Source organism: Myotis nattereri, assembly GCF_964212035.1.
Source record: "Myotis nattereri genome assembly, chromosome: 3".
Lineage (NCBI taxonomy): Eukaryota > Metazoa > Chordata > Mammalia > Chiroptera > Vespertilionidae > Myotis > Myotis nattereri.
In genome coordinates this window covers 9,394,865-9,419,541 of record NC_138077.1, presented here as the reverse complement: position 1 = coordinate 9,419,541, position 24,677 = coordinate 9,394,865, and the positions used below count along the sequence as shown (strand labels likewise).

Below are 24,677 nucleotides of genomic sequence, written 5' to 3'. Positions count from 1 at the left end.
TGGATTGAGATGGCAACTAATGAATCTGTAACTAACACCTGCAAATAACCATCTCCTGCTCCATGTGTGCTGCCTCTGACCGCGGGCAGCCTTTCATTTCTGTTACGCACTTTTTCCCTCTAAGGATTTGGAAGCTATACCTCCCCCCCGCCTTTTTTATCCCTGGTAATCAACCTAAACATTTCAATACATACATATAACTTTATTATTTTTTTAATCCTCACCGGAGAATATCTCTCCATTGATTTTTAGAGAGAGTGGGAGGAAGGAGGAGAGACAGAGAGAAACATTAATGTGAAAGAGACACATTGATTGGTTGTCCTCTGCACATGCCCCAACCAGGGCCAGGGATCGAGCCTGCAACCAAGGTATGTGCCCTTGAGCAGAATCGAAACCCGGACCCTTCAGTCTGGAGGCTGATGCTCTATCCACTGAGCCAAACCAGCCAGGGCATCTATACTAATAAAAGTGTAATATGCTAATTAGACCAGACCTCCTTCTGGACGACCTTCAGAACTTTTTAACTTGTATTTTCTTAGCGAAATTAGGTTGCATTTTCTAAATGGCTTCACTTTGAAACCTCTTCACTGTGTTGAGCCTGAGGAGTGTCCCAGGGTAAAAAATGCTGAGGGCCTTACACAAATGTCAGATTAAAGGCGGCTCAGAGAGAAAAGCGCACTTACGGGTCTTCCGTCTTCCCCAGGGTCGCCCTGGAACATGCGAGAGAAGTGGTTAGTGATGGACTCACGGCTCGGGCCCCACCCCATCCGGCGTGGAATCGGACCCAGGCTGCACGCCTCCACAGACCTGACTCCCGTGGTCTGTGTGGGAGGGAAGCATCCTCCACCCAGCGTCTGACCACCTTACTCCACGGTGGGCTGGCCTCAGCTGGCTCTGCCCGCAGCCTCCCGCTCTCCCGCACGGGAGTCTACCATCCTGGGGTCTCCAGGGTCCCCAGGGCCCACTGCTCTGCCCGATCAGCCGCACCCTCTCCCTCCTGAACCCCACCCCAGCGGGACCGAGGAGAAATGTGTACTCACTGGCTCACCGTCCCTTCCAGGGGCGCCATCCTTCCCTGGTGGCCCTGCAGGTCCAGGGGGCCCCTGCGGCCCAGGGACAGCCCGTGCATGGGGGCTCTGCACCACGGGGCCTGCGAGACCCTGGGAGGAGGAGAAGGCAAGGCTGGAGGGCCACACACACACTGATCTGCCCACCCCACCACTCCTGTGTCCTGGGCTGGGTCAGTACCACACAGGGACACAGGGTGGACACACACAGGGGACACAAACAAGAGTCGACATGTATAGGGTTCGGGCTGGTGGCACCACAGGGGCCTGCCCAGTTGTCCCCGCTCCCTGCCCACATGCTCCTCATGGTCTGGCTAGAGCCTCCCAGCCGTGCCCACCTGGTGCCAGGCGTAGGGACACAGAGGAAGGGGATGGGCTCAGAACTCAGTCGGGTCACCAGTGAGGGGACCAGAGGGACCCACTACTCTGGGGCCCCCATGGGTCTGGGCCAGGGCTGTGGCCTCACCTCTTCCAGGACGTGGCTGCTGTCCCAGGTGATGACTGAACTTGAGCCAGGAAGGGTCTGAGCTGGGGGTGGGGGACAGAGGTCAGGCCCTGAACATGGCCCAGCCTCTGCCCTCAGCTCACGCCCCACTCCAGGGCAGCACACACTCCAGTTCTCTCTCATACTCAGTACGCACACACACACTCCACTTCTCTCTCACTCACTGTCACACACACACACTCCAGTTCTCTCTCATACTCAGTACGCACACACACACTTCACTTCTCTCTCACTGTTATCTCTCTCTCTCTCTCTCTCACACACACACTCACTCCACTTGTCTCACACTCACTGTTCTCTCTCTCTCTCTCTCTCTCTCTCTCTCTCTCTCTCTCTCTCACACACACACACACACACACACACACACTCCTCTCGCCGAGCCCCTAGAATCCCCTGCACAATCACGACCCTCCCCCTGAACGCCCCAGTCTCCCAAGGACGAGTACGTTCTCGAAGAACCTGATGGTCTCACGTGGGAACAGCACTGTCACACACAGTGACCTAACGCTGCCGGCTTCAGGCTTCCCCACTGCCCAGCGGTGTCCTGTGGGACTTCTTTTGGGGAAATGGTGACAGTGGGGAAACCAGGCCCCACCAAGGATCCTGCCCAGAGGCCAGCTCTGGCGCAATCAGCCCGGCCTGAGCGGCGCATGTCCCAGAGCTGTGCACGCACCACCCCGCAGAGAGAGGTGGCCCAGGCCAGCGCCGTGCGAGAGCATGTGTGAGTGTGCGTGTGTGTCCGTCCCCATCGCCCCTGCTCCTTGCTTCTCCCATTTGTCAATTTCCTCACCAGCTGCAGGGTGGGCGCCTTACCCTCTGTGCTTGACACGTAATTTGTGGGTGAATTTTGAGAATGTTCCCCAAAACCTTTCACCCGATCATTCCAGCATCACAGAGTCCGTTAGCAAACACAGGGCTCGTGCTGGGTTGAAATGTCCCGGGCACTTGGTGACCTGCAGAGGCGCCGTCTTCAGAGGGAAGTTCAGAGGAGTGTCTGACCCTCCTGGGGTTTGACCGGCTCCGGGACAGCCTAGCAGCAGAGCTGGGGGACCGGATGGATTTGAGGCCCTTCATTCCACTTGGACCTGACGACTCCCGAGGGAGCTCTCACTGCCAGGGCTGCACAGCACCACCCGCGTGCAGAGCTCTGGGCGACTCCTGTCCTGTTTCCAGCAGAAACGGAAGCTGCATCCATGTGTGGGCACCTCCCACCACCCCACCCTCTGCTCTGCTCAGAGCCCTGCCTCCTGGCCCAGGTGGATGCCGCCCAAGCAGCCCTGACGCCCCTTCCCCTGGACCCACTGAGTCACACGTCAGCCTCAGGAGGGCAGCCCAGCCCCTTCCCCCGATGGCGTGGGGTGGGAACCGCCCAGGATGCATTCCAGGAATTAGTGTGATTTAAGGCAGATTTAAAAGCCCTGCCTATGCGAACATTTAAAATTGCAAAAAGCATCACTAAGAGAAGAGGAAAGGGACCTCCGTACAGGGAGAGGGACTGTGTTTCTGGGTCAGGAGGCTCCGTGTTCTTTCTTTAGACTCGGTATTCGTGAGCTGTCCCAGCCCCTCCCCCAGTACTGACTTAGGGACTCAACGGCATTCCAACCCAAACCCCAGCCGGCTGTTCTTAAAAACACACACCGACAAACCGATTCTAAAGTTCGTAAGAAAGGGCACAGGACAGAGAACAGCAGAGCAGTTGTGTCAAGGACGGGGGGTTCTGGGAAACAATAAACAATCAGGACCTGATCCCGGGCCTCCGCACAAGGCTGCATCCACACTGGCAGTGCGTCCCACCGTCGGACACACAGGCAGACCCACAGACACAGGGGAGTCCAGAGACAGGCCCACACAGACGGCAGCTGGCGCTCAGCAAAGGCCCCAGCGCAGCTCGGGGTTGGGGAGGAGGATGCGCTTTTTGATAAACAGAGCTAGAAAAACTGAACATTATAAGCAAAAAATAAAAGAACCAAGATCCATACTTTATGCCCAGACGGCCCCTGGACACACAGGACAGTGAGGCGGGGTGGGGTGGGGCTGCCCCGTGGCCCAGGGGGCGTGCGCCCCTCACTCAGAACTCTTGGGGGGCCAGGTGTTCTGCCCACCTTGCCATCCTGCCTGCGCCTTGGGCAGCACGTCCCCGACAGATGCCCCAGGCAGCACGTCCTCAGCCTCGGAGGGACGATCCTGGGGGACCGCTGGACGGTTCTCACTCATCCGTTCTCTTTTCTGTTTCTAATCTGGCTGCACTGACCATGTATTATTTTATTAACTTAAAACGCAATCAATGCTTTTATTCTAAATGAAAAAGGTCTATATAATCTTCTAAAACAGCGGTTCTCAACCTGTGGGTCGCGACCCCTTTGGGGGTCGAACTACCCTCTCACAGGGGTCGCCTAAGACCATCAGAAAACACATATATAATTAAATATTGTTTTTGTGATTAATCACTATGCTTTAATTGTGTTCAATTTGTAACAATGAAATTGGGGATCACCACAACATGAGGAACTGTATTAAAGGGTCGCGGCGTTAGGAAGGTTGAGAACCACTGCTCTAAAACCTCGACATAAATGTGCAGACAGAACTGCACAGATGTCCCCTTGAGATTCCCATTCCCTGGTTATTCAGCCTGACGCGCATCTAGGCACCGCCATGAAGATGTGATTGGCAGGTGACTAATGAGTGGACCTGAGCACAGGGAGTTTATTCTGGAAATCTGAGGTATGACCCAATCATTACCCAAGGTCCCAACACAGAAGAGGCAGGCAGGAGAGGTGAGGCGGACGGGGTCCCGAGGAGGCGCTGAGGCATGTGGGCGACCCCTGGACCCCGAGAATGGTCCCTGGCTGAGAGCAGCAAAGCACCTGGACTCTCCATCCCACCACCCGGGCCTCCTGCAGGGAGCAGCCTGCCCACCCGCTCTCAGCCCCGGGCTCCGCACAGGACTCCCACCTGCAGAGCCGTGAGGCAAGACGGCGCGGCTGGACCTGCGGCAGTTTGTTGTGATGCCGCAATGAACTCTGACACACTCCGTTTCCCATGCATTCCGGGCACGCTGCCCCTGCTCCACAGGCCTGTGCTTGTGCACTCCCTCGGCCAGCGCACCTCCCAGGCCGCCAGGGGACGTCCCCGACCCCCGTGCGGATCCCAGGGTGGACCCATCTCACAGAGGCTCTCATGTCCCCTAGCGACCCCCTGGGCCCCGGGCTGAGCAGTGGCGTGGCACTCCGGTAGCACAGTCCAGCCAGTCCCACAAATACCCCAGAAAAGACACGAGACACACACCCTGGGCAAGAGAAGGACGTGTCCCAGCAGCCGCTCTGCCCCGTTTCTCCTGGGGCAGCTTATTCCCACAGGGGACCCCGCATGTGCCAAGGTGAGGGGGCAGGGCAGGTGCTGACCACTCCCCAGGCTGGGGCTTCTGCCTGCGATGGACGGGAGAGCCTCACCCGCAACACACACGTGCACACAGCACTAACACGCACATATACCACAAACATGCACAGCACTAACACACACATATACCACGAACACACACACCACGAACACACACACCACGAACATGCACAGCACTAACACGCACACATACAACTAACACGCTCATATACCAGTAACACGCACACACCCACAAGAGCTTTACCTCCCAATATAGACACAGTGGTTTGTTCCTCGATTTCTTCTGTTCTGGAATCTTCTGAGTGGCTGCCTTCAGCCAAGGGAGGAGAAGTGACCGGGGGAGCCTCGGGGGGGCTGGGCTTTAGGGGTGCCCCCTGGCAAGGTGAGAGTGGGAAGACGGCTCCGTTAGTCAGCAAACTTGGATGTCCTGTGAATGTGTGTGCTGGCACATGACAGGTTTAGGTTTATGCTGCTGACCTCCCCAGGCCCACCAACTTCCCCATGCGAGGGAGGGACCAGCGCCCACTCCCCAGGCTCCGGGCGGCAACTCGGGGACAGTCCAGAGCCCAGCTCCTTCCCGTGGGCCCCGCAGAGAAGGGCCGTGGTCAGCACTGTCACCGATGCCCTCGGGAGGGATCCGGTGGTTCACTGCACACGCTGGCGTGGCTGTGGCGTGTCCTTGGCGAGGGCCCCACCTGGCACTCCATGGCTGGGTGACTGCCACCCACCCCGCCCGGAGGGCATAAGGCACTCTGCTCTGAAAAACCGGTCTTCCCTGTTCTCAGAGGCACCATGGAGTCGAGGACGTGGGTGCAAGTGGATGTTCAAACACGCAGGCAAGACACTTCCTGCAGCCGGCCACCCCCATTTGGCATGAACACCCTGGGGATGCTGTGTGTGGGTGACGGTCACCCTGGGAGTCTTGTCTGAGGGCTCCCTCCCCAGCCCCCCTGTCAGGCAGGCAAGCAGCAGCCAGGGCCGGGACACCAGGCCTTCCCTGTGGCTGGGACCTCCACCTGAACCAAGCCCGCCCACGCCATAGAGGCTTCTGCCCAGTCCCTCTGATGGTCAGCAGCCTCGCTCATCAGTGGCCTGCTAGTGGGCATAGCCAGGGACAGGCTGCAGGCTCAGGATCAACCTGTCTAAATAGGGACCCCATTTTTGGTCTTTGACTCTCCAGGCCAACGGTCACCAACAGGTGGTCCACAGATCACTGGTGGTCCGTGAGGTCCGAAAGGTTGGTGACCGCTGTTCCAGGCTATTAAGTGGACAGATCACGAGAATTCTCGCTTCATATTACAGTGTTTTACAAAGTATCATGCTTTAAAAAAATATCAGCTTGTAAGAAGATGTAATAAATAACTTCAAAATGCAGTGGGTATTGAATTTTAAAGCATGCCTTTAATATTTATGTAAAACGTTTTTTGTACTTGTTCAATAGAAACTTATCTGGCCACTGGGTAAAGCTAGCAATAACACTACTGGTCCGCAATGTGTGAAGAGAGGCCACCAAGCTGTGGCATTTCACGCTGTGGTCCCAGCACAGCTCACACACCATGGTTTTGTGGGGTCACTGCATCCCCAGTGGCTGGTGTGTGGCCCAGGCACCCAGGTGGAGATAAGAGCCTGGCGGGCAAAAGTGCACGATCTCAAATCCAGCCGTGTCTGTGAGGCTTAGCGGTGGAGGTACACACAGGCAGCCTGGCCCTTGGGGGGCTGTTTTGGGCCACCACCTACTGACCCATGTCCAGGAACCCACCATGCAGGTGGGTGAGCCACCTGCCCCACCTCCACCCTGGCAAGCCCAGGGGTCCCAAGCCCTGCCTGGGGGGCAGGGGCGTGCTGACCGTCCATCCCAGGGCAGCTCAGCACGCCTCCTGTTATGCCCTGGATGCCCGAGCCCTGGCGTAGACGGTGTGACACAGATGATGGGAACGGAGGGCCCAGCCCTTTTCACATCCCTGAGACACACTCCCCCCTGCATCGTATCAGCAGCGTGAGCTGAGAAACTCACTGAGCTGGCCTCGTGCTGCCCTGCATGGCTTCCCCTTCTCTGACTTACTCGCTAGTCCCTTGGGGCCCTACCAGCCAATGGGAGGCACAGTCAGGATGTCAGGGTCACCTGAGGGACTCAAGGAGCGTGCAGAATTAGAAAAACTGATTTTCTAATGAGCAGGAGCATGGCGCCCTGGCCGGTTTGGCTCAATGGATAGAGCGTCAGCCTGCGGACCGGGGGGTCCCAGGTTCGATTCCGGTAAAAGGGCACATGCCTGGATTGCGGGCTCGGTCCAACGTGCAGGAGGCAGCCAATCAATGATTCCCTCTCATCCCTGATGTTTCTATCTCTCTCTTCCTCTTTAATGTCAATAAAAATATATTTTTTTTAAAAAATGAGGGAGCACGGCCCAGGCTGGGCTGGGGGCACTCACCTCTTCCTTCTTGAGAAGCTCCGGGTTCTCCGCCAGCCCACTTCCGAAGTCCCCTGACGCCTGAGGGTTCACAGAAAGGAAGAAGCTGGTGACTAAAGCCCCGGCCCAGCAGGGCCTGGAGAGCAAACCAGGCAGGTCCCGCCTGTCCCAGACCCATCCCAGGCCCTGTCCCAGACCCATCCCAGGCCCTGTCCCAGACCCATCCCAGGGCCTGTCCCAGACCCATCCCAGGCCCTGTCCCAGACCCATCCCAGGCCGGGCAGGAGGAAGAGGGGAGACAGGGGGTGGGAGGGCGAGGGGAGACGGGGGGCGGGAGGGAGAGGGGAGACGGGCGGGGGGGGGGGGCCGGGAGGACAAGGGGAGACGGGGGGCGGGAGGGAGAGGGGAGACGGGGGGGGGGGAGAGAGAGGGGAGACGGGGGGCGGGAGGGAGAGGGGAGACAGGGTAGGGGGCGGGAGGGGTGGTTTTTTGGTCACCAGGAGGGAGCTGGCCCTCTGAGGTGTCAGCTGGCCATCAGTGAGGCTTGCCCAGTCAGACCCATTAGAACGGCCCACTGGAAATCAATGTGGCTCCGGGCCAGACACACAAAGAACCATAAAGAAGCATGTTCCTCTCTTCCCACGTGTCATCCTGTCCCGGGTCACCGTCCTGGAAACGGCCCAGAGGCTTATCAGCGCACAGGGCACACGGTGGACAGGGAGCAGAACAGAAGGCAGCTGAGGGGACAGGACCGGACGACCTCACTCTCTTCACAGCTGTGTCCACAGAGGCAGGTCTGTGGCCTGGAGCCTCCCCCAGGACACGGCCTTCCTCCTATCTGTCCACACCTGAGAACAGGTGGACGTGCCTCCTCAGGTCCCACCTGACTGTGTGCATGCACACGCACACGCACACGCACACTCACACACGTTTGCGGTGCTGACTATCAGCTATCACCTCCGGGCTGTCCTGGGCCCAGTGTCCACCAGCATTCACTTTGCGTGTGTTTTGAGTGGAGAGTTCCAGGGAAGGAGGGGCTATAGGGCAATTGAAAATGTACCAGGTTCCTGGTACCTGAAACGGCATCTTTCAGAGACCTTTCTTGTCCCATCACTTTGGGGTTCCTGGGGCGAAGGTCGGCCCCTGTTGGCTGGGGCTCTCCTCCCACCAGGTGAGGGTGGGGGTGGGGGTAGAGGAGGGAGACTCACCCCATCATCATCGTCGTCATCGTCCTCCAGGCAGTGCATGGGGCTCACCTGAGGGTCACTGCGCACCCTCAGCTCCGCGATCATCCCCTACACGCAGAGGGAGAGAGAGGTCATGGGTGGTCCTGGGGCGGGCGGGCGGCGGGGGGTGAGGGGGGCACAGAGAGACCCTGACTCACTGAGCCTGGCATCATGAGGTCAAAATTTCAGGGGACATAAACCAGCATGAGAGGGGCCATGCCCTGGGTCAGGCCAGTGCTGCCCCTGGGCAAACCTCAGGCGCAGCAGGAAACAGAGTTGGATTAACTGGTTGGAATCCAGGTCTTAACTCTCTTTGCAACGTCACCTTTTCATAAAATAAGTGAGGAGCAGCGGACAAAACAGCCCATAGCGACTGGAGTGAGCTCTGGGTTCTCTGTGCACATGGGCCCCTCAGCCGGGGCAATTTCACCCGTTCGCTCACTCATCCATTTACTCACTCACCCTCTCCATCCCTCCTTCCCACACAGGCTCCCTCACATGCTCCAGCCCTGCACCGGGCACCGGGCACCGGGCACCGGGACACGGCGGTGAACAGGGCCCTGCCACCTTAAGGCTGAGTGTGGATCTTAGAGGCGATCGTGCCCAGGTAAGAAAAAGATGAGGTGTGTCACTGAAAGTGGTGCCCCTGAGGGAGATGAGGCAGATGGCACTGGGTGGGGGGAGCTGGGAGGGCAGCAGACACAGGCGGGGTAATGTCCTGAACTGAGTACAGAGGGTCCACCCTGTGGAGAGGACATGGGGCACCTACTCAAAAGGGGGCCCTACGCATGAGGCAGGGAGCCAGGTGGGGACAGCAGAGATGATGAGGACTCAACCCTGGCTGCACGGGGGCCCTCTCTGATCTCCAAAGGGTAGAGGAGCAAAGGGTGGCACCAAGTGCAGTGTCTGGATCTCAGCCGACTCTCGGAGCCAAGTAGGTGAAGCTGGGGCCCAGGGGCCTCCCAGCGCCCACGGGACTCCTGCGAACCCAGGCGGATCCTGGGCCGGTGCCATGCGATGTCCCTGGGACACAGCACAGCAGGCTGCTCTGCACTGCGGGTTCTGTCTTTGATGCCACTTCCTAAAACGCTTCCCACCTGGAAACTGGGAGTGCTCTCAGGGCTCTCTCTAGCATTTTCTGTTCTACTGAACATCTTGATCCACTGGGACTGACTTCCCTGCAACTGTTCTTAAATAGAGACCATAAAGCAGCATCTTCCTTGCTTTCCACGTGTCCTCCTGTTCCCGGGTCCCTGTCCTGGGAAACCGCCCAGAGGCTTATCACAGCGCACAGGTCACGCGGCGGGCACGGAGCAGAACAGAAGGCAGCTGCTCAGTTCTAAGAAGCACTTTTTAACCACCCTTCACAGAAAGTCTAGGTCAGAGGTCAGCGGACATTCTCTGGAAAGGGCCAGTTGGTCAGTATGTCCAGGCCTTTGTCACAAGGACTGTGTTGTACCAGGAAATCGACCAGGACAGTATGTAAAAGACGGGGCGTGACTGTCCAACCAAACTGTAGGGACACCAACCGTTTTACTTCATAAGATCTGCACGTGTCACAAAATGTTCTTTTTTTCCTAACCATTTAAGCACAGGAAGGTTGGCTAGCCTACAGGCTGTATGAAAACAGGTGGCGGGATGGACCTGTCTGAGGGCCATGTGCAGACTCCGGCTTCGGTCATTCTTCTGTTTATTCCTCCAAATGCCCTTCGGACTCCCTTTATCAGCTGACCCTTGAGCTCATGACCTTCCTATTCTGCACCAACAAGGGACATGTGACCACCAACCACCAAACACCCAGCTGAGCCCGCACCTGGAGCTCCACTCATCTTTCGAGGCTCCGCTCAGGCTGCCTCCTCCAGGAAGTACCCCTGGAGTCCCTCCCCAGGCCAGTTAGACTCTCTGGGGGCCAGTTCTGCTTGACTCCATGTTCCCCCACCCACCTCCACTACTGATGATGAGGCCTGTGGGACAGTGTACGTGTGTGTGTGTGTGTGTGTACACATTACAGGCATGTGTGTTATGTGAATATGTGCATGGTCTTATGAGTGTGCACGCATATGGGCACGGGTGTGGGGGAGGTATGCACCCCAGTGTCCACCACCACCCCAGCTCTAAGGGTGCCATCACCCAAAGGAAGTGTAGGCCAGTCTGGACTAAAATTGCAAGGGTCAGCCTCTGGGGTGAGCAGCAGCATCACATCTGAGATGCAAACTGTTGGCCCACGAGCCCCACTGAGGGAGGGGCAGGAGAACCCCAGGTGACAGTCACCCGGGTTGAGAGCTCAAAGAGACGGCCGGAGGGCCAGAGGTTAAAATCCTGGAATGCCCCTCGGTGGCACTTTGTGTGTGAGGGTTGGGCAGGGGCGCTTCTGGCAGGTAGGGGGTCAGGGTGCTGTATGTCCCCCATGACCAGCCACTCACTCACACTGCCTGCGAGGCTCCGCGCCTCCAAGAGACCAGGCCCACAAAGGCCTGAATGACGAGGGCAGGACAGCTCAGATCCCAGCCGCCGCTGGGGCTGGCAACTTCCCGAGGACGGAGTTAGCTGGGGAAGACATCACTGGTGCAAAAGCCACAAGACCCACTGCAAATATTGAACAGACTTAGAACTACGTCAGGAAATCCAGAGATTTCATTAATAAAGACCATTTAAACTATGTCCTGCCACTGCTACACCACGGGTTACATGTCTTAAAGATGCCTGTGATGATCAAAACCTTACTTCCCATGAGTGACAGGGTTCCAAGCGTTTGGTCAGCATGAGCTGGGGGGCCCCAGGACCCCCTCAGTCAGGAGTGTGGCCATGGTGGGGGGAGGCCTATGAGGGTTGGAGACGCTCACACTCTCCCAGTTGCTCCCCGCCATCCTCGGCGTCGAGCCTGCCCCGGTGGCCCAAGCCCAGGTGGCCGGTGGGCAAGCTCCTGGCTTCCGTGGGCGAAGCGCTGGTGTATGTAATCCAGCCAACAAAGCCACAGGTGAGCAACGGTGGCAATGCCCGCACTTCTCACTGAACATCACGGACTGACTGCGGATGTGCCAGGAACAGGTCAGGCCCGGCCCCGCCTGCCTGGAGGCTGCGGACAAGGGTCCAAGGGATTCGAGGGCAGTTCGTCTGACAACAGACCCTGAGGCCGAGACAGAACCATAAAGGAAAGCCCCGACTAAGAGGAAGGTGGCTTCACAAAGAAGCAAACAGGGAAAGGACCGGCAAAGACATATGGAACAGTGGCATCTGAACGGGTAAAAAGGGGGAGGTAGACACACAGACACTGAACAAGAGTCGGACGTAGCATGTTAACAAGCAAAACACTGTAATGACTGCGTGTGACAAACCGCTTCCAAGGGATGTTTATAACCAAATCTGACAAGAATAAACCTGAAACACCAATGGGGTTCCAGAATTTTCTGGCAGGAGAAAAGAATACAGGTTCTGTAAGGAGCCACAGGACCCGTCGGGAGGACACCCCTGAGCTTTCGTTTCTGCCAAAGGAGATAAATCACTCGACTGGAGTGATTCTTTCCTAAGACTCTCAAGGCAAACGTCTGAAACACCTTGTACTGATCAGTCTTGTCAGACAACAGGCTGCTCCCCTCACCTAGCTGGAATCGGGCCAGAAACCCACACAGAACACTCCTCAAACCTCCCGTCTGCGCAGACACAGGAGTCAGACCTCGCCCGCACTGAATGTGACACAGTGGACAGGAATCAGGGCCACAGCCCAGAGCCAAACACCAGCCTTAAACTCCCCGTTTCTGTCTTTCTAACCCCAAAGACCTGGCTAGGATACAATGTCTTAGGAGTCTCCCCCAGGCCAGATTAAACCACATAAACACTTTAAATATCCCAATGATGTTTAAAAAGTGCAAGGCAAAAAGGCAAGTGACAGCCCTAGCCAGTTTGGCTCAGTGGATAGAGCAGGGGTCCTCAAATTTTTTAAACAGGGGGCCAGTTCACTGTCCCTCAGACCGTTGGAGGGCCGGACTATAGTTTAAAAAAATATATATGAACAAATTCCTATGCACACTGCACATATCTTATTTTGAAGAAAAAACACAAAACGGGAACAAATACAATATTTGTATTTGCGTGTGGCCCGCGGGCCGTAGTTTGAGGGCCCCTGGGATAGAGCGTTGGCCTGTGGACTGAAGGGTCCCAGGTTTGATTCCCGTCAAGAGCACATGCCCAGGTTGTGGGCTCCATCCCCAGTAGGCAGCCAATCAATGATTCTCTCTCACCATTGATGTTTCTAACTCTCTCTCTGCCACTCCCTTCCTCTCTGAAACCAATAAAAAAAATATATATATATATTTTTTTAAAAGGCAAAAGACAAACTGGGAAGTAATATCTGCAGCACACAAAACAAAGGGTAGGTTTCTTTCATATGTAAAGAGTTTGTAAAAACCAACAGGAAATGGCGTGAACCATCAAAACAGAAATGCAAAGAACATAAGCAGGTCCCTCACAAAAGAAGAAATACAAATAGCCAATAAACACATGAAAAAAAAATCAAAGTCTGTCTTCACTCACAGCAAGAAACGCCAATTAAAACCCCCAGATGCAGCTTGCTGATGCATCCAACTGGCAGTCATGTTTTTGCACAAATAACGTGTGGCCCTGGGGGGAAGCCTGTGGTCTCCTCCCTGCAGGAGGAGTGTGGCCGCCCTGAGCCCCCTGAGCCCTGGGCAGCCCCATGGTCAGTTTTCTGTTAAACCCGCAAAGACGTATGGAACAATGGCATACTTTCCCGTCTAGAAAAATGCCCGGGAGGTCACACAGCAAACTGCCAGCGAGCACGGCCCCTCCCTGGGTGAGACGTCTCTCTGTGACGCCTTCCAGTTAATCATGTTTGAGGATCAAAATGAAAACACAAAGAGGCCCAGTTTGGTATCAAAGTCCTGCTGGCCCCCCGACCCCACGGGTGAAAGTTTCTGCCAAAGGGGAAAGGCCAGCTTTCAGAAGCCGAATCACCAGGACTTAGAACAACTTGCATCAAGCAGCTTTTGTCTGGGTAATAATTAACTTTCTGTCCCCTGAGGCACGTCGCCCATCAGCCTACACAGGGACCCCTGTGCGGGGCGGGCCAGCTGCAGACGGGCTGTAATGTTAGAATTGAGTCAGCTCGAACCGAGGGTGCCCACGCCGTGTTTCCAGGAGGCCGGGTTCCAGCTAAAGGTTCCACGTGTAGGGGCCGAGGGCCCAGGACAAAGAACCCACCCAAGTTCTGGGGTTGGCCTCCCCCCAGATGAAGGCCAGGGTCCGGCCCAGGGAGTGGGGACCTCCTGGGGACACAGTAGAGACAGCACTGCTGGGGAAGTCCTGCCCACACCGCTCTGAGTGGCCGCTGAGCAATTTGGTAAAATAATAACAACGGCACAATTGACGCTGGCACCGGGCATGGAGCCCTGGCCCGGCCCAGTGGGTGTGCAGTGTTCATGGGGAACAGCTTATCCCCAGAAGGGCCCAGGCCTGCTCCTACCCTCTGCCGTTGCCATCTTAAAATTCTTAATTATGGACCACGGGGCCCTTCGCTTGCCTCGTGCAGATGGTGGCAGTTAGAAAGATGGTCCCAAGGGGGCCGCAGACAGACCCCAAGGGGCCAGAGCACCAGGGAATAAGACACATTGGGACCAGGCAGACCCTGGGGCCTGAAGTCAGGTAGGGACCGATGGCCACTCCCCCAGGGCTGGTCCAGTCCTCAAGCAGCAGCCACAGTTACCTGGAACTTGTCGGGGTCCGCTTCCCCGGCCTGAGCCACAAAGAAGCCGGAGCCGGGCTCCAGCTCCAGGGCGCGTGGGGACCGCGCCAAGGACACCCCCTGGATCTTCTCGCAGTCCACAAAGAGCGTCACGGTGTCATCGTCCACACTGAGGGCAAAGCGCGTCCACTGGCCGGTGAAGGCGGGCAGGGCAAAGCTGGCCGCCGTGCGTGTCCGGGCCGTGCCCGGCTCGGTGTACAGGAGCTGGATGTGCTGTTGGCCGTCACTCACGCCCGACAGCTTCACGCCCACGGAGACCACTGCCTGGGCTGCATCCGTGATGGCGAACAGCACCCCCGCGGCCTCGGTGGCCGGCTGCACGTGGAAGAACAGCGAGAAGTCACGGAAGAACGGGCTGGGGAAGTGGTACCGCGCCACCTGGCCGCTGTTGGCATCTGGACCAAAGACGTAGGCTGGTCCCACGTCGGGGTCATCAATCTGGGTGACCTGCTGGGGCAGGGGCTCCCCGAGCAGCTGGAGGAGCCCCACCTCTGTGACCACTCCCTCTGTGAAGAGGAAAAAGACACCTTGTGAGGCTGTGTGCAGAGCACAAAGGGGAAACCGAGTCATGCCCCTGGCACCGGCTCTGGTCCTCTGGGCTCTGCTGGCCGGGGAGGTGGACGGATACCCTATCTTATCCAGACACACGTTGGGCCAGAACATGTTGGCCATAAACCCCTAAACCATCCCCTCGACAAGCTTGCAGGCTGTGGGGTGGGGGGAGGGCGGGCAGGATGCAGCAGGGACCATTCCAAACCAGCATGGCAGGAGGAGGGGCAAGGAGCCTGCTGTGAAGGGGCCGGGGGTTCTGAGCCCACCTGCAACCTTGCCCCGCACCCCGTCCTCATCCCACGCTCAGAACATGTCCTCACCCCATCACTCATCATCCCCACGCTCGGGCCCCCCGCGGGGATCCACAGGAGCAGGGCACGGGCAATAGGGGAAAGACAGCTGTGCACCGGGCTGTCCCCTGCAGCGTGACCCTCATCAGAACCAGCCCAGAAACACTCCTAGAAGAGCAGAACGTGTGAGGGGCTGTGCCTCCTGGAGGACTTGGCTTAGCCGGGTCGGTCCTATGGCTTCCATGTCTGCACTGACACTCAATACAGCAACTCACACCCAGTCCCCCAGGTTGGCTGGGGCTTGGATGTGACAGCTTGGCTGAGGCTGTTGCATTGGGCTTCTGGGAACCAAGTCAGCACGGACCAAGGGTGGACGCGGTGTTTCCAGGAGGCGGGGGTTCCAGCTTAAGGTTCCAAGTGCAGGGGCTCCCCCCGTCCTGGTGTGTCCACACTGGGGTGACCTGGAGAGCAGCCTCGTGAGGGGTGACCACTGGCGGGAGGTCTGCTTTCTCAACCCACAGATGCTCAAGCTAGCGTGGTCCCACCGGCCCCACCGGCCCCACCTGCCTTCTAAACACCCGGGAGGCTCATGCGTCCCTTCCATTCATGCCCCTCAGGAGCCCACGGTCAGAACCGCTCGTGTGTCCTCCTCCTGGGCCATCGGTGTCACAGAGCACGAGTTCTGACTGACATCCCCCAGCACTTGGAGGCCCCTCGGTGGCAGGAGCCCAGGCGGGGACCCAGCCAGGGTGCTGGGTTCTCCCCTCATTTCTGTCCAGCAGGAGGGACCAGAGGCCCTGCTGTCCATGATGCTGACCCTGGGCCGGAGCAGGGCCTGACCTGACCGTGTGCCTGGACCTGCCCAAGCCCTCGCATGCAATACGGAGCATGTGGGGGCCACTAGTCTCAGGCTCCCATGCCCTAGGAGCCAGGAATGCTGAGCGTTGGGGCAGAGGGCCAGGCTACGTCCCCACGCAGCGTGTGGTCACTGCTGGACACAGGAGGGCAGGCACCAGCTCAAGGAGAGACCGGTGCATGCATGACTTCCCCGCACATCCACTTTGCCTGGCGGAGCCTGACTCTGCGGCCAAAGTTGGCCAAGAGCCCTGATCCAAGGCCTTTCCTCTCAAGACCCCCACCTACAGTCTGGGTGGGGTCCACCTCCAGAGTGTGAGTCACACAGGAGAGAGATGCTTCTGGGAGGCAGCAGTGATGTGTGGGGGTCCCGAGGAAGGCTGCGTGGAGCCAGCAGGCGTGAGTGTGACAGTGAGTGCAAGTGTGAGTGTGTGTGTGCGTGTGTGCGTGCATCTATGTGACTGCTGTGTGTGATGGACACCTGGGTCTGGCCCACCAGCAGGACCAGGCTGACCTGGGACTTTCTGGGGCAGGCACAGGGAAGAAATGCTCACCCCAACTTCCTAAGGCAAGTTGTCTTATAAGAGTCCCTGAGAAAAAAATAAAAACAGGAGAAAGAGCCACCGCAAGGGGACATGCACTGTGAGTACCTGCCAGGGTTGGCCCCCAGGGTCAGTGTTGTGGCTCTGCATGGCCCTGACTGCCCGCCATGTGGCAGCGCTGCCAGCCAGCCAGGGCTCCCACTGATCTCAGCCTCCCTGAGGGTAAGACCCTCATGCAGACGGGAAGTGGGGCAGGCACAGGGAAGCACAATTTCCTCCACCTGGTAAAGAATATCTACAAAAAACCTACAGCTAACATCATACTTAACGGTGAGAAACTTGAACCTCTCCCACTAGGATCAGGTACAAAGCAGGAATGTCCCCTCTCTACTTCTTTTCAACATCATACTGGAAGTCCTAACTAATGAAATAAGAAAAGGAAATAAAATACACAAGTTAGAAAGAAAGAAATAATACTGTCTTGTTTGCAGATGATATAATCATCTATGTAGAAAATTCAAAAGAATTAACAAACAACCCGCCCCCCCTACCCCCCCCCCCCACACACCTCCTAGAGCTAATACGGTAAGTGATCATAGCAAGGTTGTGGGATACAGGATTAATATACAAAAGTCAATCTGTTTTCTACATACCAGCAAAGAACAAGTGGAATTTGAAATTAAAAACAGAATACTATTTACAGAACACCAAAATTAAATACTTAGATATCAATCAAACAAAATATGTACAAGATCTACATGAGGAAAACTACAAGACTCTGAAGAAAGAAATCACAGAACTAAAGAAATGTAGATATATTCCATGCTCATAGATTAAAAAAGACTCAATATTGTCAAGATGTCAGTTCTTCCCAACTGAATCTATAGATTCAAAGAAATCTCAATCAAAATCCCAGATAGTTATTTTGTGAATATCGACAAACAGATTCTAAAGTATATGGAGAGAGAAAGACCCAGAATAGCCAATGCAATTCTGAAGCAGAAAAATAAAGTTTTTCTAAAAGTACAGTGATCAAGACTCTGTGGTATCCTTGAAACAACAAAGTGATCAATGGAACGGAATAGAGAACTCAGGAAGAGAGCCACATAAATACACTCAACTGATCTTTGACAAAAGAGCAAAGGCAATAGAATGGAGTAAAGATAATATTTTCAACAAATGGTGCTGGAACTGCTGAACGCCAACGTGCAAAAAATTACATCTAGACACGGACCTCATACCTCTCACAGGAATTAACTCACCGTAGATCACAGACCTAAATGTAATGTGCAAAACTATAAAACTGCTAGAAGATAACAGGAAAAACTCTGATGACCTTGGATATGGCAATGACTTTTTAGATATAACACCAAAGGCACAATCCATGAAAAAAACATCATTGATAAGCTAAACTTCATTTAATTTCTTTAAGATTTGAAACTTCTGTTATGCAAAAGGCGCATTAAGACAGTAAGAAGACACACCACAGACTGGAGGGAATATTTTCAAAACATGTATCTGATAAAAGGAGGTACATCTAAAACATACAAGAACACTCAAAACTCAACAATAAGAAAACAAACAACCCGATTGAAAAGTGGGCCAAAGATCTTAGCAGGCACCTCACCAAAGAAGAGGCAAATATGGCAAATAAACATATGAAAAGGTGCTCCACATCACATGCACCAGGGTGTGCAAATTAAAACAACCACGAGACACGACTTCACACCTATTAGAAGGGCCACAATCAGGAACACTTGACAACCAAGTGCTGGCCAGGGTGTGGAGCAACCGGAACTCACAGTCACTGCTGGTGGGAATACAACCCGGTGCAGCCACTGTGGGAGACAGCTGGGTGGTTTATTATAAAACTAAACATACTCTTACCCTATAATCTAGCAATCACACTCTTTGGTATTTACCCAAAGGACTTGAAAACTTATTTCCACACAGAAACCTGCACACAGATGTGTACAGAAGCTTTATTCATAACTAGAGGCCTGGTGCACAAAATTTGTGCACTTGGTGGGGGGTCCTTCAGCCCCATCTGCGCCTTCTTGAAGTCCGGGAGCCATCGGCGGATGCCTGACTGATGACTTAGCACTGCTGCGGAGGCAGGAGAGGCTCCCGCTACCCCCACTGCACTCACCAGCCATAAGCCCGGCTTCTGGCTGAGTGCGCTCCCCCTGTGGGAGCACACTGACCACCAGGGGGCAGCTCCTGTGTTGAGTGTCTGCCCCCTGGTGGTCAGTGAGCGTCATAGTGACTGGTCGTTCTGCCGTTCGGTCGATTTGCATATTAGCCTTTTATTATATAGACTTGCCCAAACTTGGAAGCAACCAATATGTCTTTCAGCAGGTGAATGAGTAAATAAACTGTGGAACATTTAAACAATGGAATATTATTAAGTGATTAGAGGCCTGATGCACAAAATTCGTACAAGGGGTTCGTTCAGCCCTTGCAGCCCCGGCTTCGTCCTGAAGGTCTTCCAGAAGGCCGTCCGGACGGTCATTCTGCTGTTCAGTCTAATTAGCATATTAGCTCTTTATTATATAGGATAAAGAGAAATGAACTATAAAGCCATCAACGACATGGAGGAAACGTTAATGCATACTCAGTGAAAAAAGCCAGTCTTTAAAAACGCTACATCATATATTATTCCAACTCTATGACGTTCTGGAAAAGGCAAAACTGTGGAGACAGTAAACGTTCAGTGGTTGCCAGGGATGGGGTGAGGGCCGGATGAACAGGTGGAGAAGAGAGGATTTGTTTAGGGCAGGGAAAACACTCTATATTATACTAGAATGATGAACACATGCCATTACACTTTTGCCCAAATCCTTATATTTATATATCCATTCAATATAAAATGGAGGAGGCTGAGTGTGCTGGGGGGTGAGGGGAGTGGGGGCATATGGGAAATCTCTGTACCTTCCCCTCAATTTTGCTATGAACCTGAAACTGCTCTTAAAAAAAAAATCTTTAAAAAAAACCCCAAAACAGGCAAAGGGCAGGAGAAAGTAAGCAAACATTGCAACACGACTCTCAGATAAAACAGAAGTCAAGTTGAAGCCATGAAGTGGGACAAGGGGGTGATACGTTTAGTGCACCGACACGTAATGGGCCCGGTACCACCCACACGCACCCGATCCCCCAATATACACGGCACACGGCAAGGGGGGTGGGAAGTTCTCTCTCAGGATCCGGCCCAGAGGCACCTGCCTGCCCCACCCTCCCGTTAGATGGAGCACGACCTCCCCATTGGCACACTCGGAGAGACTCCCCAGACTTCGGAGCGAAGAGCTCGCCACGCCTGTCGCTTCATTACCTGCAGCAGCAATTGCACAGGCAAGCGTCTGGGGCGGGTGAAGAACCTCATCTCAGTATCAAAGAGAACACACACCTCAGGGCCACCTGCTGCTCAACCCCCGACTGAAAGTCTAATAAGCATGATGGGCAACAGGAGCACCCATGTCACTGGGTGAGGGCACCATGGACGCGTGACACGATTCTCATGTCCAAATCTGACTTCACATCAACGCCACCCACAAAGGCCTCCGTGAGCGATTTCTGATGATCTAGAATCAGCGGTTCTCAACCTGTGGGTCGCGACCCCTTTGGGGGTCAAACGACCCTTTCACAGGGGTCGCCTAAGACCATTGGAAAACACATATATAATTACATACTGTTTCTGTGATTAATCACTATGCTTTAATTATGTTCAATTTGTAACAATGAAGTTGGGGGTCACCACAACATGAGGAACCGTATTAAAGGGTCGCGGCATTAGGAAGGTTGAGAACCACTGATCTAGATGAAGGCCCCAAGGACACCCTCATCTGGAGCCTGTGACGATGACTCCACGGGGCCAACACAGCTTTGCAATGTGATTGTGGTGACGGCCCTTAAGATGGAGAGGTTGTCCCAATCTAACCGCATTCACCCTTAAAAGAGAGAGCCTCTCCCACTGGGGCAGAGAAGGTTGTGATGAGAGAAGAAGAGACCCTGAGATGGGCCTGGCTGACCTTGCTGGCTTTGAAAATGGACAGACACCTGCTCCTCTCGCCCCCAGCCCCGTCCCTCTGCCCTGAGCTCCCTCCCAGTGTGGACACAGTGAGGACCTGGGACCTGCGCCTGCCCTCCCCAGGGTGGGGCCTCATCCACTTTTCTCTGTGGCCTGAGGGGCACGTTCACAGATAGCAAGACCCTGCACTGAGTGCTCAACAGTGAGCTGACCGACCGCCCGCTCCAGCTCCAGCTCCAGCACAGGGCTCCCACGGTGGCCTTCTCCCTCCTGACCACCTCCCCGCGCCCAGCCACTGGCTGGACTGCCCCAGCTCCTCCCCCACCCTCCCCCACCCCGCTCTCTTAGGAGGGCAGAGAGGAGCAGGTACAGGGGAGGCCCTTCCGGGGGGTGGACAGAGCTGGGGCCTCAGGCTGGTGTGCTGGGACCAGGTGACCCACCCACACCCCACTGGCCCAGCACGAGGGGCGTGGGGCCAGCTCCGCCAGGGCCTGCAGCCACCCTGCAGGGCACCCTCAGGAGGAAGGATGGGAAAGGTGGTGGGCAGCCGAGACCCTACGGGCAGTGCTGGACAGGTCCTGGGAAGGAAGCAGCACCCGGGCTCAGGTCTCCCCCTCTCCGACAAATGCCCTCCCCCCCCCCCACACACACTCACACTCACAGCCCAAGGACCTCCGAGGCCAATGATGGTTGTTGCATCCCAGCACCCCACTCACCAGCCCCCGCCCTCCACGGGGTGGGGAGGGGGACATTCACCAATACAGGAGAGGGGCTGGGCCTTCCTGGTCCCTCCGCTCCCCACCTGGCCTTCCTCCTCCTCCGCCTGCCCCCAGCATGCAGGGGTGGGAAGGCCAGGTGGTGGGTGGTCCTCACTAAAATGCCAGAGGAGGGGGAAACGCCTGGGGACCCTCCCCAGCCAGGCCACACAGGAGGGTCCCTGGTGAGATGAGCCGAAGCCCACCACCAGCCCGAGGGGGCGGGAGGAGCAGTGAGTGCTGCGGGCAGATTCCCCCAGGACCTGCTGGGAACACGGCCTCCCTCACACACGGGGATCCTGCCAATGGTGCAGATGTCCAGTGAGGAGTCCTCTTTAGGCCACTTGGCTGACCAGGCCAGCTGCGGTCAGAGAGATTCCCTGCCCTCCCACCCGACCCCCACACACACACCCACAGGAGACCCGGGCCTTATCCGAGGCCCAGCAGGTCTGGTACATTCAGGCCCTGCCCTAGCCTCGTGGCGGAGGAGGAAGAGGTGGAGTAGGGAGCGGCCAGGCTCCTCTTCATGGAACCAGGGGCCCCGGGCAAGCCACTCCCTGTGGGGTAGCCCCTGCCACACACACTCGGAGGGGACAAGGTGAGGAGAAGGCCCCGGCCAGCCCAATATTCGGGTGTTCCAGGCACCACATATGAATGGGGCACGGGAACGTGCAGCTCACTGTGGCCCCCAACCCTGCACGTACCAGGCCTCCCAGTGCAGGCCTGATGGGCCGTTCCTCTGCCGGCCACACCCCGGCCACTCCTGCTGGAGAGCAGGCCCAGCCCCTGTCGCTGCCGTCCTCCCTTCCGTCCAGCCTCTGGGGTGCCCCTTCCTTGGGGCTGGGCACCACCCGTCATTGGCACTTGCTCCTGCCCTGGCTTCCCACTTCACTTCACCCCAGGCCTGGCACAGGGTGCCAAGGAGCCACCCACACAACCCTCAGGGGCCCAGTAGGGGGACACCCCTTTGAGATTCAGTGCAGCCACCCCACCCCCCATTGCCCAGCTCCAAAGCCCAGTGCCTGCAGGGACGGATGAGTGGGCAAGGCTGCTCCCCACAGAGAGGAAGGGGGGGACACGCAGAGCCCACACAGATAGGGCCTCTAAGAGCAACCAGGGAGCAGGCTCTGCTCGGGGGCCGGGCCCCACCGTGGAGCTGGGGGCTGGGAGGGCTGCGGCTGCCCTCCCTCTCCCCACCAGAGGAGCAGAGATGTGCGCTGGAGCGCGTGGCCCCAGGCTGGGGTGGCCTCATAGGAGTGCCACAGCCTCACCACCTGCTGGCACGGCTTGCCTCTCCCTGTGGCACCTACTCCCAGCCCCCTCCCCCCAATCAGACTGGAGCAGCAGCCAGAAGCAGGAGGGAACCCGGCTCCCTCGGCACATCATGTGCGTGCCCTCAGCCTCCCTTCCATGATGGATGTCTCAGAGCACTCGTGAATGAAAATGCTTGGGCAGGGGCTGCTCCCTACGCACTGCGGTTTCACGCACAGAACCAGACCCAGCCTCCCCCCAGCCAAGGAGGTGTGGCACTCCTGCCTCCTGAGGGCCCACAAAGGCCAGCACCGGGGGCAAAGGGGCCTATGCCAGGTTCACCCCAGCCCTGGCCGGGCTGCCAGGAAAGAGCAACATGGAAAGGGTGAGGCGGGCGGGCCAGGCGTTACCTGCGGCCGGCCCAATGAACACACAGTGCCCGTCCTCCCTGGCCGGCAGCGAGGCGCAGACGACTGGCAGCCGGCCCCCGTCCAAGTGGCTCCAGCACGCGTCCTCCAGGGCCTCGCAGAACTGGCGGCAGGGTGGCGGGGAGGGCGAGGGGCCGGTGCCACAGGGTGGGGCCAGCAGCAGGCAGAAGAACCAGGCGAGAAAGCGGTGGCAGTGCGTCCGGAGGAGGCCGCCCCAGGCCCGGGCAGCCGCCAGCACCTCCTCCCCACTGGAGTGGTGGAGGTGGTTGGGCAGCCAGGAGCGCCCGATGCCCAGGCTGCCGCAGACCGGCAGGGAGGGCGGCAGGGGCAGGCAGCGGCCAGCGAGGTGGCGGGCAGGCTGCACTGTGGGGGTCGGCCGGGGGGACCTGAGCAGTGCAAAGTAATTAGCAAGACCAGGCCCCACAGAATTAGCCCCGTGAGGGACCCAAGCACCATGGTCCCCAGTTGAAGCTGAGAGTGAGATCGGAGACAGATTGGCGGGGGCGTCAGAGGAGCCAGCCGAGGGGGCAGCGTGCGCGCCCAGGGAACCCATCACCAGGGGAAGCAGAAGTGGCGTGCGCTCGAGGATGCCGGGCAAGAGTCCTTTGCCATCCAGATCCGGGGGCCAAGCTGGGGACTGCTGGCTTCCCCAGGGGAGGGCCCCGCCCCGCATGGAGGAGAGAGCTCTACCTGGGGGCTTCGGTGGCACCAAGGGCTCCCCGAGTAGTGTCCGGGGCCTGTCCGGGGAGGGTAGTGGCTGGGTGGGCACTGGCAGGCTGCCAGCCTCAGTCCTCTTGGTGTCCGGAGAGCTCAGGGTCCCACTGGTCAGCCAGGGAGTGGTCCTGTTCTCCTGGGGGGCGCTGGAGGGCACTGGGAAGGTGAGGGGGCCTGTGGGGGTCGCAAGTGTTGGCATCTCCATTCCGGTAGCGTTCTCGGCGGGGGTGCTATTACCCCATAGCTGGACAAAGCTCCGGATACCCATAGCCACGTTCAGGATCATGGCTCCGACGCCAGCAAGATTCTCCTCCTTCGTGTCCGGGCTCGTGTCCGGGGAGGCAGGACGGGCAGTGGAGGCCTCGCCCTGGCCAGCCTCCAGACTCTCCAGGGGCAGCTCGGGGCTGGTAGGTGCTGTCCCCTGCTCGGTGGGGCCATCCTGAGGGGCTACCTGTGTGGTGGTATCCTCTGTGGGCTGCACAGGTGGGCTGCCTGTGGCCACGGGGACGGGGGAGGTGGTGGGCGGATCGGTATTCGTGGACCACAGCCAGTCCAGCAGATCCGCCCGGGTGGCAGCGAGGCAGCAGGTGAGCAGCAGCAGCAGCGGCAGCGGCAGGCCCAGGCGGCCGCTGGGGTCGGGAGCCATCGGGCTGTGTGCACCACGGAGGAGGGCGGGCGGGCGTCTGCCCTGGGGAGGTGGGGCCAGCCAGCTCCCGCCCGGCCCACCCTCCCCGCCCACGGTCAGCAACCCCATTCATGCTCCCGGCGGCTCTTTCTTTTCACTCTCGTGGAAGAAAAAAGACAGAAACTTCTCTATCACAGTGACACTGAGGAGGTCTCACACCTCCTTAAAACAGCCACAGACTCCGAGAGGCCCAGGGGACATTCAAGCACGTTCCCTGGAAT

At 57.2% G+C, this 24,677-nt stretch overlaps 1 protein-coding gene across 1 annotated transcript in view; it reads right to left on the bottom strand.

Annotated features, from left to right (window-relative positions):
• COL18A1 (collagen type XVIII alpha 1 chain) overlaps positions 1–24,677 on the bottom strand; it is an 80,792-nt gene that overhangs the window by 20,940 nt on the left and 35,175 nt on the right. Inside the window, exons 3-9 of the mRNA XM_081088530.1 lie at positions 14,322–14,866; positions 8,585–8,671; positions 7,398–7,457; positions 5,213–5,342; positions 1,534–1,595; positions 1,041–1,160; positions 684–710 (exon numbers count right to left, since the gene is read on the bottom strand). Of these exons, the coding sequence (XP_080944656.1) occupies positions 684–710; positions 1,041–1,160; positions 1,534–1,595; positions 5,213–5,342; positions 7,398–7,457; positions 8,585–8,671; positions 14,322–14,866 (1,031 nt within the window). The remainder of the gene's footprint in view (positions 1–683; positions 711–1,040; positions 1,161–1,533; positions 1,596–5,212; positions 5,343–7,397; positions 7,458–8,584; positions 8,672–14,321; positions 14,867–24,677) is intronic.